Source organism: Plectropomus leopardus, chromosome 4, assembly GCF_026936395.1.
Source record: "Plectropomus leopardus strain MGB_pleo_1.0 chromosome 4, ASM2693639v1, whole genome shotgun sequence".
In the NCBI taxonomy this organism is placed as follows: Eukaryota; Metazoa; Chordata; class Actinopteri; order Perciformes; family Serranidae; genus Plectropomus; species Plectropomus leopardus.
In genome coordinates this window covers 12,806,736-12,820,238 of record NC_142179.1, presented here as the reverse complement: position 1 = coordinate 12,820,238, position 13,503 = coordinate 12,806,736, and the positions used below count along the sequence as shown (strand labels likewise).

At 38.6% G+C, this 13,503-nt stretch overlaps 1 protein-coding gene across 4 annotated transcripts in view; it reads right to left on the bottom strand.

The window, feature by feature from the left end:
• The window catches only part of rasgrf2b (Ras protein-specific guanine nucleotide-releasing factor 2b), a 55,988-nt gene that overhangs the window by 25,313 nt on the left and 17,172 nt on the right, over positions 1–13,503 (bottom strand). For all 4 annotated transcript variants that reach the window (XM_042488161.2, XM_042488162.2, XM_042488165.2 and 1 more), the window contains exons 2-10: positions 12,807–12,913; positions 10,692–10,839; positions 5,354–5,443; positions 5,034–5,170; positions 4,000–4,116; positions 2,762–2,841; positions 1,577–1,770; positions 1,347–1,456; positions 1,146–1,264 (exon numbers count right to left, since the gene is read on the bottom strand). In XM_042488161.2, coding sequence (XP_042344095.1) covers positions 1,146–1,264; positions 1,347–1,456; positions 1,577–1,770; positions 2,762–2,841; positions 4,000–4,116; positions 5,034–5,170; positions 5,354–5,443; positions 10,692–10,839; positions 12,807–12,913 — 1,102 coding nt within the window. The remainder of the gene's footprint in view (positions 1–1,145; positions 1,265–1,346; positions 1,457–1,576; positions 1,771–2,761; positions 2,842–3,999; positions 4,117–5,033; positions 5,171–5,353; positions 5,444–10,691; positions 10,840–12,806; positions 12,914–13,503) is intronic.

Genomic DNA, 13,503 nt, shown 5'->3' with positions numbered 1-13,503 from the left:
AAAATGGATTGATTCAGGGGAATAAACTGTTTCTCAGATCAAGAAAAGATGTGCACTGTCAAAACTGGTATTGGCACTATATTCGTAAGTGACCCAAACAAACCAGATGAGATGGCTCTTCAGTGTTGCACACTCGGGGCTGCTGTAGCTCAGTGGGCAGCACTGGTTGTTATTCAATCACAAGGTCCCAGCTTCTTCTATCTGCTCAGGCAGACCAGCGTCTTTCACGGCAGCTCCACCATCATTGGTGTATAAATATGTGTGTGTGTGTGTGAATGGGTAGATCAGAGGCATATTGTAAAATACTATGTCCAGTTAGGTAAAAAAATGCTATTTCCCATTTAATGTAGCAATTATCAACTTCTAATAACGACTGCTAGCGCAAACTGTGCTTCAGTGCCTTTCTTAAGAGCACAGATTTTGCAGGTCTTGGACCAGTGCCTTTATAGCACTGTTTCTCCAACTACTTGTTGCTCTGAGCAATTGCAGATAACTACAGTACAATTTGGGGATTTTGAGATTAAGGTGATCAAAATGACTTTGTGATCACAGACATGTATCTTCACAGTAAGACAATGAGAACTAGAAGTGTCTTTATAGCTATAATTTTGCATTACAGTATTACAGTATATTAATGTGGCATGCCTTTTTGACAAAAACAAGCTACAATAATTGCACTGAAAGTGAAGCCAGTACAAGCGTTTAAAGGTTTTTCATTTAAAAAAGGAGAATTGGTTTAATCTGACAGTTTCATGAAAGAAACTGCAACATTGTACTTGAAATGTGAGTAAATTCTATTTTGAAATGCTTGGGAATAATTAATTTAGAAGATATTGTTATTTTAAGTTATGTGTGTTGAAAATAAAAATGTAAATAATTACTAATAATAATAATAATTGAGAAGTTAGCTTGGAGAACCAAAGCCAATTTGTAGAATCGTGTTTTCATTGGGAAAACTGACAGAGAGACAAATCTCCCCCAGTAGAAATAATTACAGAAGCCAATGTCATGATTCAGTGACTGAGCATCACCAAGGTACTGTTGCTTTCAGCTCGCAGGCTGACAGGCAGAAGGTTTTTACTGTCAGAAAAACCTCCAGAGCTTTGCTGTCTGGTAAGCAGTACTGTGACCTGATAAAGACTCACCCTGCCTGACGAAGGTCTGGCTGGTGTCCAGCAGGATGTCACAGCCCTCCACTATCATCCTCTCTATGGCAAGGTTCTTCCGGATGTTCTCCGTGTCGCTCACCTCGTCATGCATTACCCTGGCAACACACAAACATACCAGTTAGTTCAGCGTTAAATATCGAAATGTGCCAGGAAAAGCTCTGACAACAAGGCACGTACCTGGACAATTCCTCTAATTTGGACTTGGCGAATTCAAGACTCTTGCGTTCCACATGCTCATGAGGCGTGTGGGCCAATAACTCATGTAAGGTGATGATGTAGCGAGGAATCTTATGGGAGAAAAATGCAATGTTAAACAAAGATATTAAAATATAAAAAGGATTTGGAAAAAACCCCCAAAACATAGGCATTTGTATTTTTGTAAAAAAGTGTGTGAGCTGATGATCTACCTGGAACATAGGGTATGTGAGGAAAGTCTCGAGCATCCTTCCCTCACAGGCAGCGTTAGACTCGTATTGTTTCAGCAGCTTGTCAAAATCTCTGTTCTGCTTACAGTTGGCTAAAACCTGCAGGCTGTACTGATGGTTACGCACAAACTCCTGATAGATGTTCAGCATGGGCAGCAGGATGTCAAATAGGTCAGCTAGAACACACAGAAACACACACACACACACTGTATATAGTACTGATATTTATACAACATTTTTTTAGTTCCACTAGTGGGATTAAGAAGAAAAAGAAGAAGTAGTAGTGGTTTTACTATTTTATTTGGTCATCCCATATTACAATAAGCATGAACAATCCAACAAGTAAGAACAAAATCAACAATCTACATACTAAGTAGTGACTGGAAAGGCTCGGGCAGAAGCAAGAGCTTATATAGCCTATGCCTGTCCTACATTCTTAACAATCGAAGCTCATCTCCAAGAAAAAAAGAAAAAAAAGAAATAAAGAAATCATTCAGATGTGTAAAAAAATGTGTTGTAAACCATTCTTTTGAAAACTAGAAATTAATGACCATTTAAAAAAAATGTATATGACATTGTTACACAATTTTACCCCAACAATAGAAATGCATCTCCTTTTGAATACATTTTTTTTTAGCTTTTTGTACAGTAAACTTACAAAAGGAACCAATCTTTCCTGAAAGAACTGTAGAAATATATATGATCTACAACGCATTGTTGATCAAAAATCTATATTCAGTGTCAGCCTGAAGCAGAGCGTCAGATAAGGTTGTTTAATCAGTCGACCCTTTTCTTTTTGTATTTGTCACAAGAAATTTGCTGCCGTGTCTTTCAGCAGTCTGTCTCCTAGGTGATGCTTATCTGTCGAGGGGGCTTCTGTTTTGGGAGCTGAATTTGTGGGATGCCTTCTGGTCTGGGTGGTCATTGTCTGTCAAGACAATGAGTGTGCTCGTTGCTGACTGAGATAGGGAAATGAGCATGTGTGTGCGTGTGTGCGTGTGTGCGTGTGTGTGTGTGTGTGTGTGTGTGTGTGTGTGTGTGTGAAAGCCAGTAGACGTCAAGACTGACGTTTGAATGAGACAAACAGGACCACTGAAAACCTGACTTTGATGTCCCCGAGTGGCTGCACACAGTGTGTATTTGTGTGTTGTGTGAGTAACAGCTTACCCAGCACCAGAGTTGGCCAGTTGGCTATCCTCGCCTTCAAGCCTTGATGGAAAATCTCATGCAAGAACATGATGGTCTCACTGAAGGAAGAGTGTGAAAAAACAAAATAACGAAATGATTTTATTGTTTGTTTGTTTTTTAAATCTTCAGTATCTGTCACTGTTTGTGCCTCCAGCGTGACTAACACTTCACTGATTCAGATAAAAACAAGCAGCAACCTCTGGAGCTGAAAAATTAAGCCAACACAGAAGTGCCAAGTTCATTGAATGGCCATTTGAGACTGACTCCTCGAGCAAGTGAATCCCCATAGAAGCATCCCTGCAGCATGTTAATATTAGGACTTTCAGTTCAGAATGAATATTTGATGATTCGTTTTGTTTTCCATACAAAGTTTTAAAGTTTGAATGAGGTTCCACAGGATATTCAGTGTGACAGAGGCATTCACATCAAAGCTAACAACACTGACTGTATCCCATTAACCTTAACTGTCATTCACTATGAGCAGTAAATTCACCACTTCTTCACCTTACGGTGCAGTCTCTCTCTGGGCACTCACTCTGCAGCAAAATCTAAAGACCAAAACATCCTCAGAAGAATACTGCACAGAAAAAAAACCCAACTGCTCGAAATATAGCAATCTCAATCAAGTTAGGGCCCGCGACTGATAGTTCAAGTCTCCGACTTTCAAGGGGAAACCCTTGTTAAGATGCCCACATTTACACCATTAATAAACATGTTTACAGCCTGAAACAAAAAGCAGTTTTTGTCTCTATAGATAATTGGCCTCTGTAACAGGGGGTTATTTTCAATATAACTGTCCAATTTAAACGTCATTGAGGCTTAAAGTTATCCATAATTTAGGGTGTGGTTGCTTTGACTGGCAGGTGGGTGCTGTCTGTTGACAAGTTGTTACCACGTCAACAAGATTGCTTAGGTAGTGTTACTATGACCCCAGATTCACAGAGTATAGGTATAGCCGTAGCTGTTGCTATTTCAGTGTGTTTTCAGCTCATGAAAGCTACCTGAAACATTTTGGTCACCTTAAAAAGTCCCTCTAAGGAGTCAGATGTTTAGTTTTTTTGTTAAGTATGTTTTATTGCAATGGTTTTAAGCCTGGTTTTAGCTAGTAAAAATTAGCATTGGCATTATCACAGTTAACAATAGCTGTAAATGCACCATGTTAATCAAATATTCATTATTTTATACAGTTTATAGTTAAAGGCGCAACATGTACACACCTGTTGAGGAAGATACTGCTGACATCGTCATGGCTGATGGGGGGTTTCTTGGAGCTGGCAGCCATCCTCAGAGGTCTGAGGAAACAGTTGACCAGGATATAGAGCTGGTTCACATACCTGTCATGACACACACACACACACACACACACACACACACACACACACACACACACAAACACACAAACATAAACACACATGCAAGATGGGGCAAAGTCGAAATGTACACACACACACACACACACACACACACACACACACACACACAATCATACACAGACAAATAGAAAAACAAAGTCATATGCATAATCTTATAATATCTGGCTTTAGATTTAAACAGAGAACTATAGCAGATAGAACACATACAGTATAGGAGCAAATATGTTTAATGAAGCCATCGGTTTTTTCAACAGTTAATTTTCAGCAGTTAGGTTTTGTAATGTTGGAATATAACTTCAAATATTGTCTACCATTCAATGATAAAATTTACTAAATGTTTCTTTATTTGTTTTAGCTTAGATTGATAATTTCTGAATGTGTCTTCCTGTTTGCCCACAACTGTACAAATACATTTCTGATAATTTTATGTAAGTGGTGCTCACAGATCGCTTTAATTTCAGGTTTCAACTATCAGTTTCTCTTGCATTACCAAATGGCATTCAGTCATATATATGTGTGTGTGTGTGTGTGTGTGTGCGCGTGTGTGTGTCTGTGTGTGTGTGTGTGTGTGCGCGTGTGTGTGTCTGTGTGTGTCTGTGTGTGTATACAAGTAAAAAAATTAATGTAGGTTATTGTTCAGTTTATCAGTTTCTGAAAATCTAACTGTGATTAATTTCACTTCAATCCTTCAATCCATTAAATGCACATGAATGATGGCTGATATGCATAAAATCTTCTATCTCAGAGTAGGTCATTTTAGATCAACTTTTAACATCACCTGATACCACACATTTTCTAAAAATTCAATTGCCATTGTCCATTGAAAGCTGAATTACAAAATGGGAATATCTTTTATGTCCTGCAAAGTACTGACTTACTCAGTCTCTGCCTCCACCATGTTGAAGACGATCTGATTCCTCTTTCTCATGCTCTCAGCGTGAGGAGAGCAGATGTAGTCCTGGACGATGATCTTCCACTTCCTCCGACAGAGCCAGCCCCGCATAAAGCTCTGCACCTAAGGAAGTACAAGCATATTGACTTAGACACAGTCATATACAGAAAAGGTGTATACTGTGCATGCAACATGCTTGCACACAACTCATTCAAGAACTCCTGGGTGAGAAACTAAGAAAGATGGGTTATAAAAGATTTTTTAAAAAAAACCAAAACACATGAAGCCCTGAAAATATTTACTTACCTTTTTGATCTTTTTGATATCCGGGTCTTCATTTTCATGATTGACATGGTAAGGCCGCATCCGCTCCTTAGTTTTGTTCAGAGCGATAATCTTTTAAGAGAAATTCAGTCAGAAACAATATGATCATGATGTGGGTGACTAAATGTCTGCACAAAAGAGCTAATAAATTACAGTAAAATCAAATTAAACTGGAACAATGGTCTTCTGAGCCAAAGCAGGAAGTAATCAGATTTGAAGAACAAGTGCGTAAGATTTAGGTGGATATATTGGCAGAAATGAAATACAATATAACAAGTGTGTTTTCTTTAGTGTATAATCCTGAATAATCCTGAATGTCTGGATCTTAAAATATCAGTGAAAAAAAGTTGACTTCACTTTAGCATTTGTCAGACTAACAGCCTGAAGCGACATGCAATGTTGGAAATACGTGGATTTTTAAACTGAAACTGCTGTCTTTGGTTTTTGATTAGTTTAAATTACCAGGTCTGTCAAGATAATTCGGCTACTGGTAAAAAACTGCCTGAACATCTGCACTAGAAAAGGGTGAGCACACATATATTTATGAGAGAAAAGGGGTGAGCATGTTGTGGACTAGCAGCCTGTCCCCAAGATGCCAAACTGTGTCAGACATTCACTGATTTTTAACATAAAAGCATTTTATTCTGTGTTTATAGCTGTTTTAATTGCCTGGTTTGTTTGTTTGTGTGTTTGTTTTGGAGAGGACAAAACCTCTGTGGATAATTAGGCCCCCGATAAACAAAGGAATTTTACCTGGGAGAAGTTTTAACTGGTTGCAACCGTTAGACACCACCAAATCCCCCTAAATTTTACACAATTCACCTTTTATTCATAAAGATATATTTCTAAAGGGACAAAGAGACACTTGGTTTAACGTTGTACATGTGACAGTCATGCTCTGTGAGCTGTTGGGGTGTTTGCACCAACATAGACAGATAAACATCAGACTTCCTCATCTTTGACAATCTGGTTCCTTCATTCAGAAAGAGACAATGAAAGAGGAGAGCTGCTATCAGCTGGTGACAGTAAGCAAATTAAGGCTTATGTGTGCCTGATCACCTGCAGTGCATTGTAGTGCACAGCCGTATAATCCTAGTATAAGTATAATCCTCCGCAGGGGAAGATAATTTTAGCACAAATGAATCTATGGAAACCGTAATGTGGAGGCCTTTTAAAGACTTTAAAAGACAGCTCTTGTTTTTACAGCCATGAAATGCTCCGACTTTTCACACAGCAGAGTCAGATTAGCCTTTAGACATGTGACATTTACTCGCTGCAGGTGAGAAGAAGCCAGCTGCCTACCGCAAAGCTAATGTCATCTTGCAGGTTTGAAAGCCGAGGCGTACACGAAACACATCACAAAGAGAATACACCACACAGACCAAACTTAAAATGTTACTACACTGAGGAAAAAAAATCATTTCACATAGTAAATCTAATAATAGATAGCACAACTTCTCTTTAAATAACAGTGATGACTAACTTCAAACAGAGCCGGTAAAAGGTTTTTCTTGGCAACGCTATCTTCAGTGAAGAAATTAAACCAGCGGAGGTTACAACTGGCTCTGGTACTATATCACTTCCATCTATTTGTTTTTACTTTCAGGCCTCTTGACAGCGTCAGTTTATCACAGATGGAGAAAAGCACGAAAACAAAACCAAAGCCTTTTCCAGCCACACACTTTCATCTTCATTTTCTTATCCACTAGCGCTTTCATGCAAATGGCAGGAGTGAGGAGCCAGTCTGCCAACTGTTGACAGTTACAGTGGCTAGTTGGTTTAATTATTCATAAACATGGAGCAGCACACACACATAAACAAATAAACAAGAGTATGCTTTAATGAGATGGATCACCAACTGCACACTGGCTCTCAAAGTCTAATCCTTTTTTCATGAGCAGCCCAATTACACAGGCAGATGTTTCCTAATATAAGATGTGTGTCGTTAGCATTTTCATTATCAACAGGGCTCACTGTGTCCTGCCAAAGAGATATAATCAGTGTGTGTAGCAGGGAGAAGCTTCCACACTTGTTGCTCTGAGGGGGAATTACACCTAAAAGCAGGCTAGCAGGCTAATCCATTAGTGTTGTTTCTTCCTGAGTACAGATATAGCCTATACAAATATATAAAATATACAAGCCATTATTGACTAAAAGAGCTGCCACTGAATTGGAAATGACGGTCAAGCTGTGATTTGTGGAGATGTTAGCATCTGGCTGAACAAGCAAACAGCTTCCCTTCGGCCAAACTGCTGCTTAGACTAGAATTCAATTTTAATCAAGCACCTGTACATTCAGAGTAACTCTGCAGCCCAGTCGCTGGAAGTAAATGTTGGCATTGTATGGTTCTGCGAACCCCGAATAAGCCTACCATACATTTGTATGTCTCATCATATTATATCAATGGTTGAAAAGTGGCGCAGTATATGAGATGACTTTGTCATCCAGCAGTGGAGAGGATGGTGAATGGTGTTTGACCACTGTTTGAGACCAACCAACAACAAAATCTGTTGTGTTTTAGCGAATGATAACTGTTTTTCTACTGTGGATAGTGCCATGTAAAGCAAATGCTTTTGACATTTCTGCGTTTATTGCTGGAATAGTGCCACAGAAAGTGCTTGTTTTTTACCAAGACATTGCTGTGTTTCCACCTGAGGTAGTGCCACAAAAAGTAATTATTTTTCTACGGAGACATTCCTGCGTCTTTTGCCAAATTGTGCCATAAAAAGCAGGTATTTCAAGCCAAAATATTTTTTTTTTCCTTACCATAACCCCGTGGTTTAATAATCCACCAAATAATTTTATAAAAATGTAATGTATCCTTTTCCTGGTTTGCAGTTTGTTTTTTTTGTTTTTTTTTACTGTTGACTGGGTCAAACCCTGCAGCACCTTATTTATGAGGCACATCAGAGAAAATCTACGAAGGAATCTCTCCTCACATGACAACAGACACTAAATTTAATCACAGAAAATATGTGAAATTTAATCACAGGAAATATGTTAAACTTTACTGTAAGAGTCAATCATGTTTGAATAATTTTCCAACAGCTTCCTAGTTTACTAAAAATAACTTTTTAATTAGGTTGAGTTGGTGCATCTTCAGCTAATTAATTCCATTTAATTGCTAGAATAACCTAGACAGTCTTTTTGTTTATGCAAATCAGATCACCTGAACATGCAGCACAGTGAAATTTGTCTACAGGCAAGCATAATATTCAACATAATAAATTAATTACTGGGTTTAAATTGAGCAATTTTAGCAAGATATGTACCAAATACTAACTTTCTTGCAGAAAACTTTCACAAAATAATAAAATTAATTTAATGCATAAAATTAAGTGCTTCAAAAAAGGATCACTGTTACAGATGACCTCTTCTGGAGGTCAGTTTACACACTCATTGGCTGGTAATATGGTTTAAATTAATGTCACAATATTAATAAATAAACAAAAAAGGGCACCGAGATATATAGTTCCTGATGTGGCATATCTAATGAGCAAGCTGTGTTGCACTGTTCTGTATGACATGACACTGTTTGAAAATTTGCAAAACAAAAGTAGCAAAGTGATGTCAGGATCTAAAGTAAGCTCACTTATTGTTTACTTAAGGAACAATTAGTGCTGGTGATCTATTTATCGTAAACCAATAATTACCTGCCGTCGCTTGTGCATGTCAGGGAGAATTGTAATTAGTTCTGATCAGCAATGTTACAGAGGTCAGTTGTGTTTTGTGTGTGAGTGTCTGATTTATCATGCTGTGAGGGCTGAACAGAAACGTGCTGTGTTTGATAAGCGTAATGGTTTGACAGCTGTTTGTGAGGAAGCTGATGGACTGTCTTTATTGAGCGCTGGGCCTCTCCACCTACGCTCAGTGGTGGGTAACGTTCACTTCCACTCCTCCACTGCCATAAACAGAGCTGTGAGAACACACACTAACACTCACGCACACACAAGCACACGCAGGGATGTACATATGTTTGTGTGTGTGTGTGTGTGTGTGTGTGTGTGTGTGTGTGTGTGTGTGTGTTTGTGCGTGTGCGTGTGTGTGTGTGCGTGGGTGTGCATGTGATGGGTAGCAACAGAGTTGTGTTGAGGTGCTGATGAGTGAGTGAGTGAGTATAGATGTAACAAAGCATGATTCAAGATAGTCAAGACATCAGAGTGTTTTATGAGAAAGGACTCGTATTTGTTAGACTACCAGGATGAAAACGATGTGTTTTAAATGACAGTGAATGTTAATGCAAAATGTATGTTAGTTCACAGGAAAACTCTTTTGAATATGGGTCAATAACCCAGTATAAAAACAAAAATAACACTAAACCTACTTTTTAAAAAAAAAAAAACAAACAACATTTTTTGGTCTAATTAATGGTAAGATATAAAGGTCAAAAATAACATCACACTGGGTAAAAGTAACCATAATTTTTGGTAATGTTCAGGAGCCAACCAAAATGTCACACCACTAGTGGATCAAAATAACACATATTGGTATGACTGATTAACCTAATGGAAATTATATAAATAACACTAAAACTGGGTCAAAAACTGATTACAAAAAATAACTGATTACCAAATATAGAAATATATATATATATATATATATATATATATATATATATATATATTGGAAATATAGGACATAACACTGAAACTGGTACAAAATAACTCAAAATTTTTGGGGGTGTTATTGGTGACCTTGTGGTTTTTATGGTAATGGGTATGCATTACCTTTACACAGTAGTGAACTGGTGCTAGATTGACCCAGACTGGCTTAAAATTGAGCCAGCATTTTTTTAGTGTGCACCTTTGGGATGAAGGGGCAGTGGATGAAAACCATCAGCTACCTGTTATGGTAGTTATAACCAAGATAAGTTTATATTTTTGTATTTTTAAAGGATATACATATGCTGTCTAGAGTTGCGATGGTTATGATTTTAGTCCTGTTTGGGATTCTAATACCTCTGGTTGCTTGTTTTTTTATAACACTTATATATATACAAAATTGGTCCCACAGTTCAATTCAAAATTACACATGTATCAGAAATATAACAGAGGAAGAGGAACTCACGTGTCTACAGCAAAGCCAAACAAACTGTGGCCCAAGAGGATTATTTTAATAAAGAACACTGAAAAGACATCAACAACTACACTGCCTCTTCCAGTGCTCAGGACTTAATGTTGTCTTCAATGTTTCGGGAAATGCACACACGCAGTGGTTGTTTGCTACACAGTTTAAATCCACCTAAGAAGAGGTAGAGTTACTGAATGGACACCTGTCAGGTATGTAGGTGTGTGTTCGTGTCTTAACATGCATGCTGTACCTCTGCTTTGAGCCTCTCGATTTCTGTGTCCTGATCTTCCAGCTGGGTGCGCAGCTGATTGGCAGCCACTTTCTCAGTCTCCACTACCTGTACAAGGTGGAAGTACTTCTGCCTTAACACCTCTCGTTCAATGATGATGTCAGAGTAACTGAAGAAAAAGGGGAAAAATATACAAAGACATGACTTATATTAGACACTTATATCATAAACATGACTGAATAGCAGCTTTTACAAGATTGTTTATATTTTTTTAATCTGTCTCCCTTTGTGTGTTGTGGCAGTAAAAGAGAGGAATTACAAAACCTCCTGATGTTTTGAAGTGTATTGAAATGAATGCTGGGGGGGATTCAAATGATCCATTCTGTGTGAAAAGCTCCATAAACCTGTTTTCTCAAACAGCTTCTCACTGTGAGAAATGGGGCCTTTATTGAACACAAGATTTTCTGGTCAGAGTTATTTTCACATGATATGTCAGTATTTTTGCCCTCACTGTTCTCAGAGGTTTGGAGTGGGCAGACTGTTGGTAAACTTGATGTCACATATTTCAATGCACCCATTTGTTTGAGCAACATTTGAATCGAAATCTAGTGCCAGTTGTGAGATTGTTTTGTTATGTTTTCAGAACTATAACTTAAACCTTATCAGGCGGCAAACACACATTCTTGATAGGGATTTTTGGTCAGTTTTTGAGTGTTAAACTCTTAATAATAATAATGACTAAACCTTTGAACGTTTTCTGAACTTAACTAGACTAGCTTTGTTCAGTCAAGAAAAAAATGTAAGTTTTCAGAAACTTTTAAGGACCATACTGACTGCTTTTATATTGTTTTTGCAACATATGTGCATTCTTTTTCATTTTCTGATATTTTTGGGGTTGTTGAATGTTTTTAATTAAATTTCCTCTTTGCATTGGAAGTAAATAATGGCTCAGATTTGCAAGTGAAAACTATATATCAGTGCACAGTGACTTCCTTTTTCACAGCAATTATTTCGACTTGTCATAGGGGGAATAGCATGGGTGTTACTATTAACCTTAAAGTTGGTCCAGTCCTATTCAGATGTTCAGCTCACTTTAAAAGGATACTTCGCTGATTTTCAACACGCTTTATATCAAAATAATGTGGGTAGTATGTGTGGATGAAATGTGGTAGACTTCCCTCCACTGAACCTGTGCCTAGTTTCACCCTCAGGCGGCATAACTCGAGAACATGGCCAGATGGAGCTTGTCGCATCCGCATGAAATGTAGCAGCACAGCGTCAGGCTGAAAGGCTGCCAATAACAACATAACATAAAAGCGTGAGGGTGCCTGTGGGGCAGGTGGAAGGAACGATGGATAGGTCCCACAAACAATGGACTTTCATGCAGGAGTCCAGTGTTACCTTCCCGTCTGAATGCTATGTTTTTTGCATTTGTTGACATCACGATAGTGGCATCCCAGAGTGTATACAGCAGAGGTAGAGGGTTACCTAAAACATAGTATTTAGATGCAGAAATCCACTGCAAAGCCACAATATGTGATGAGTCCACAGCAATGCAATGTTGAACTGTTGGGTACTCGTCTCATCTGTTTCTGCAAACAGGTGTTGCACCGACATTTACTGCATGTAATACACTGACTAAGTATACAGCCCCACTTCAAAAATCCCAAACTATCATTTTAATTTTTTTATAAGAGCCATGTCTACACTCTAAATCTCAAACCTTAAATGTCTGAGCCTCTTTGAACACACCAACGAGGAGGAGGTTTCCAAAGTTGTTGCGGTGACTGCATGCCACAATAATGTCAGCTTTACAAATGAAAATAAGATGGATTACTGCAGATATAAATCAAATTTTCCAATCTTTTATACCGCACTGAAATAACTGAATCTAATGGATAGACACATGGCACAAAAAGTTTAATATTCTTTGGAACACAATCAGCTTTGCAGTAAATTACATGATTCATATCTAATGGGTTAGAAAACGAGAAACCACCAGTTTGGCCATATTATAGCTCTCTAATCTTAATGTTCTGTCACATCACATCGTACTGTGTGATGTCATTTTTCCTGCTGTACAAAACAGAGAGGGTAAAGCACACATGTACACTTTATGCAATACTTTGTGTGTACCTCGCCTGCTGGATGGCCTCCACCCATTCATCGCACTCACTCTCCTCCTCGGTCCGCAGCTCCAGAGGCTTCTGTCCATCATGACCGAACACAATGAAGAAGTAATGCTGAAGAGAGAAAGAGAAATAAGCTGTTTATATGTGTGACCATGACACCGAACGCCTCAGCTGCAACAATGGTTTCATATCACAGCACGGGATGTTTTGGTTGCTCCTTTGAGATGTCACAGCCAATCAGACATATGGCACACACATATGGAAACATGGTGTTCAAGTACATTTGCTTTTCACACTCTTTTTTTTGCCCAGATTCATCCCATATAAAGTTCCAGGGGTCGTTCATGAAGCGGGCAGAGCACACAGACAGAGAGGAAGACAGGACCAGAGGAGGGTGGGTGGCTCGACACAAATGACGGAGTTATTTGCTCATTGAAATAAAGCATCAAGTCTCGTCTGTGCCTCTCTTCTCCACCAGCCTATTATCATCAACATCAATTAGGCCTATCTCTCTCTCTCTCTCTGTCTTTCTCTGGTCCTGTCTGTCTCTCTTATTATTCTAAATTTCCCTAAGTATCTGCCTTCAAAATACTTCCCCACACTTACACATGCAAGCACACACACCTACATTAGAGCACACACACCAGGCATTATGTGAAGTGATAGAGGCTTTTATTCAAATGGTCATGTCCTGGGGCACT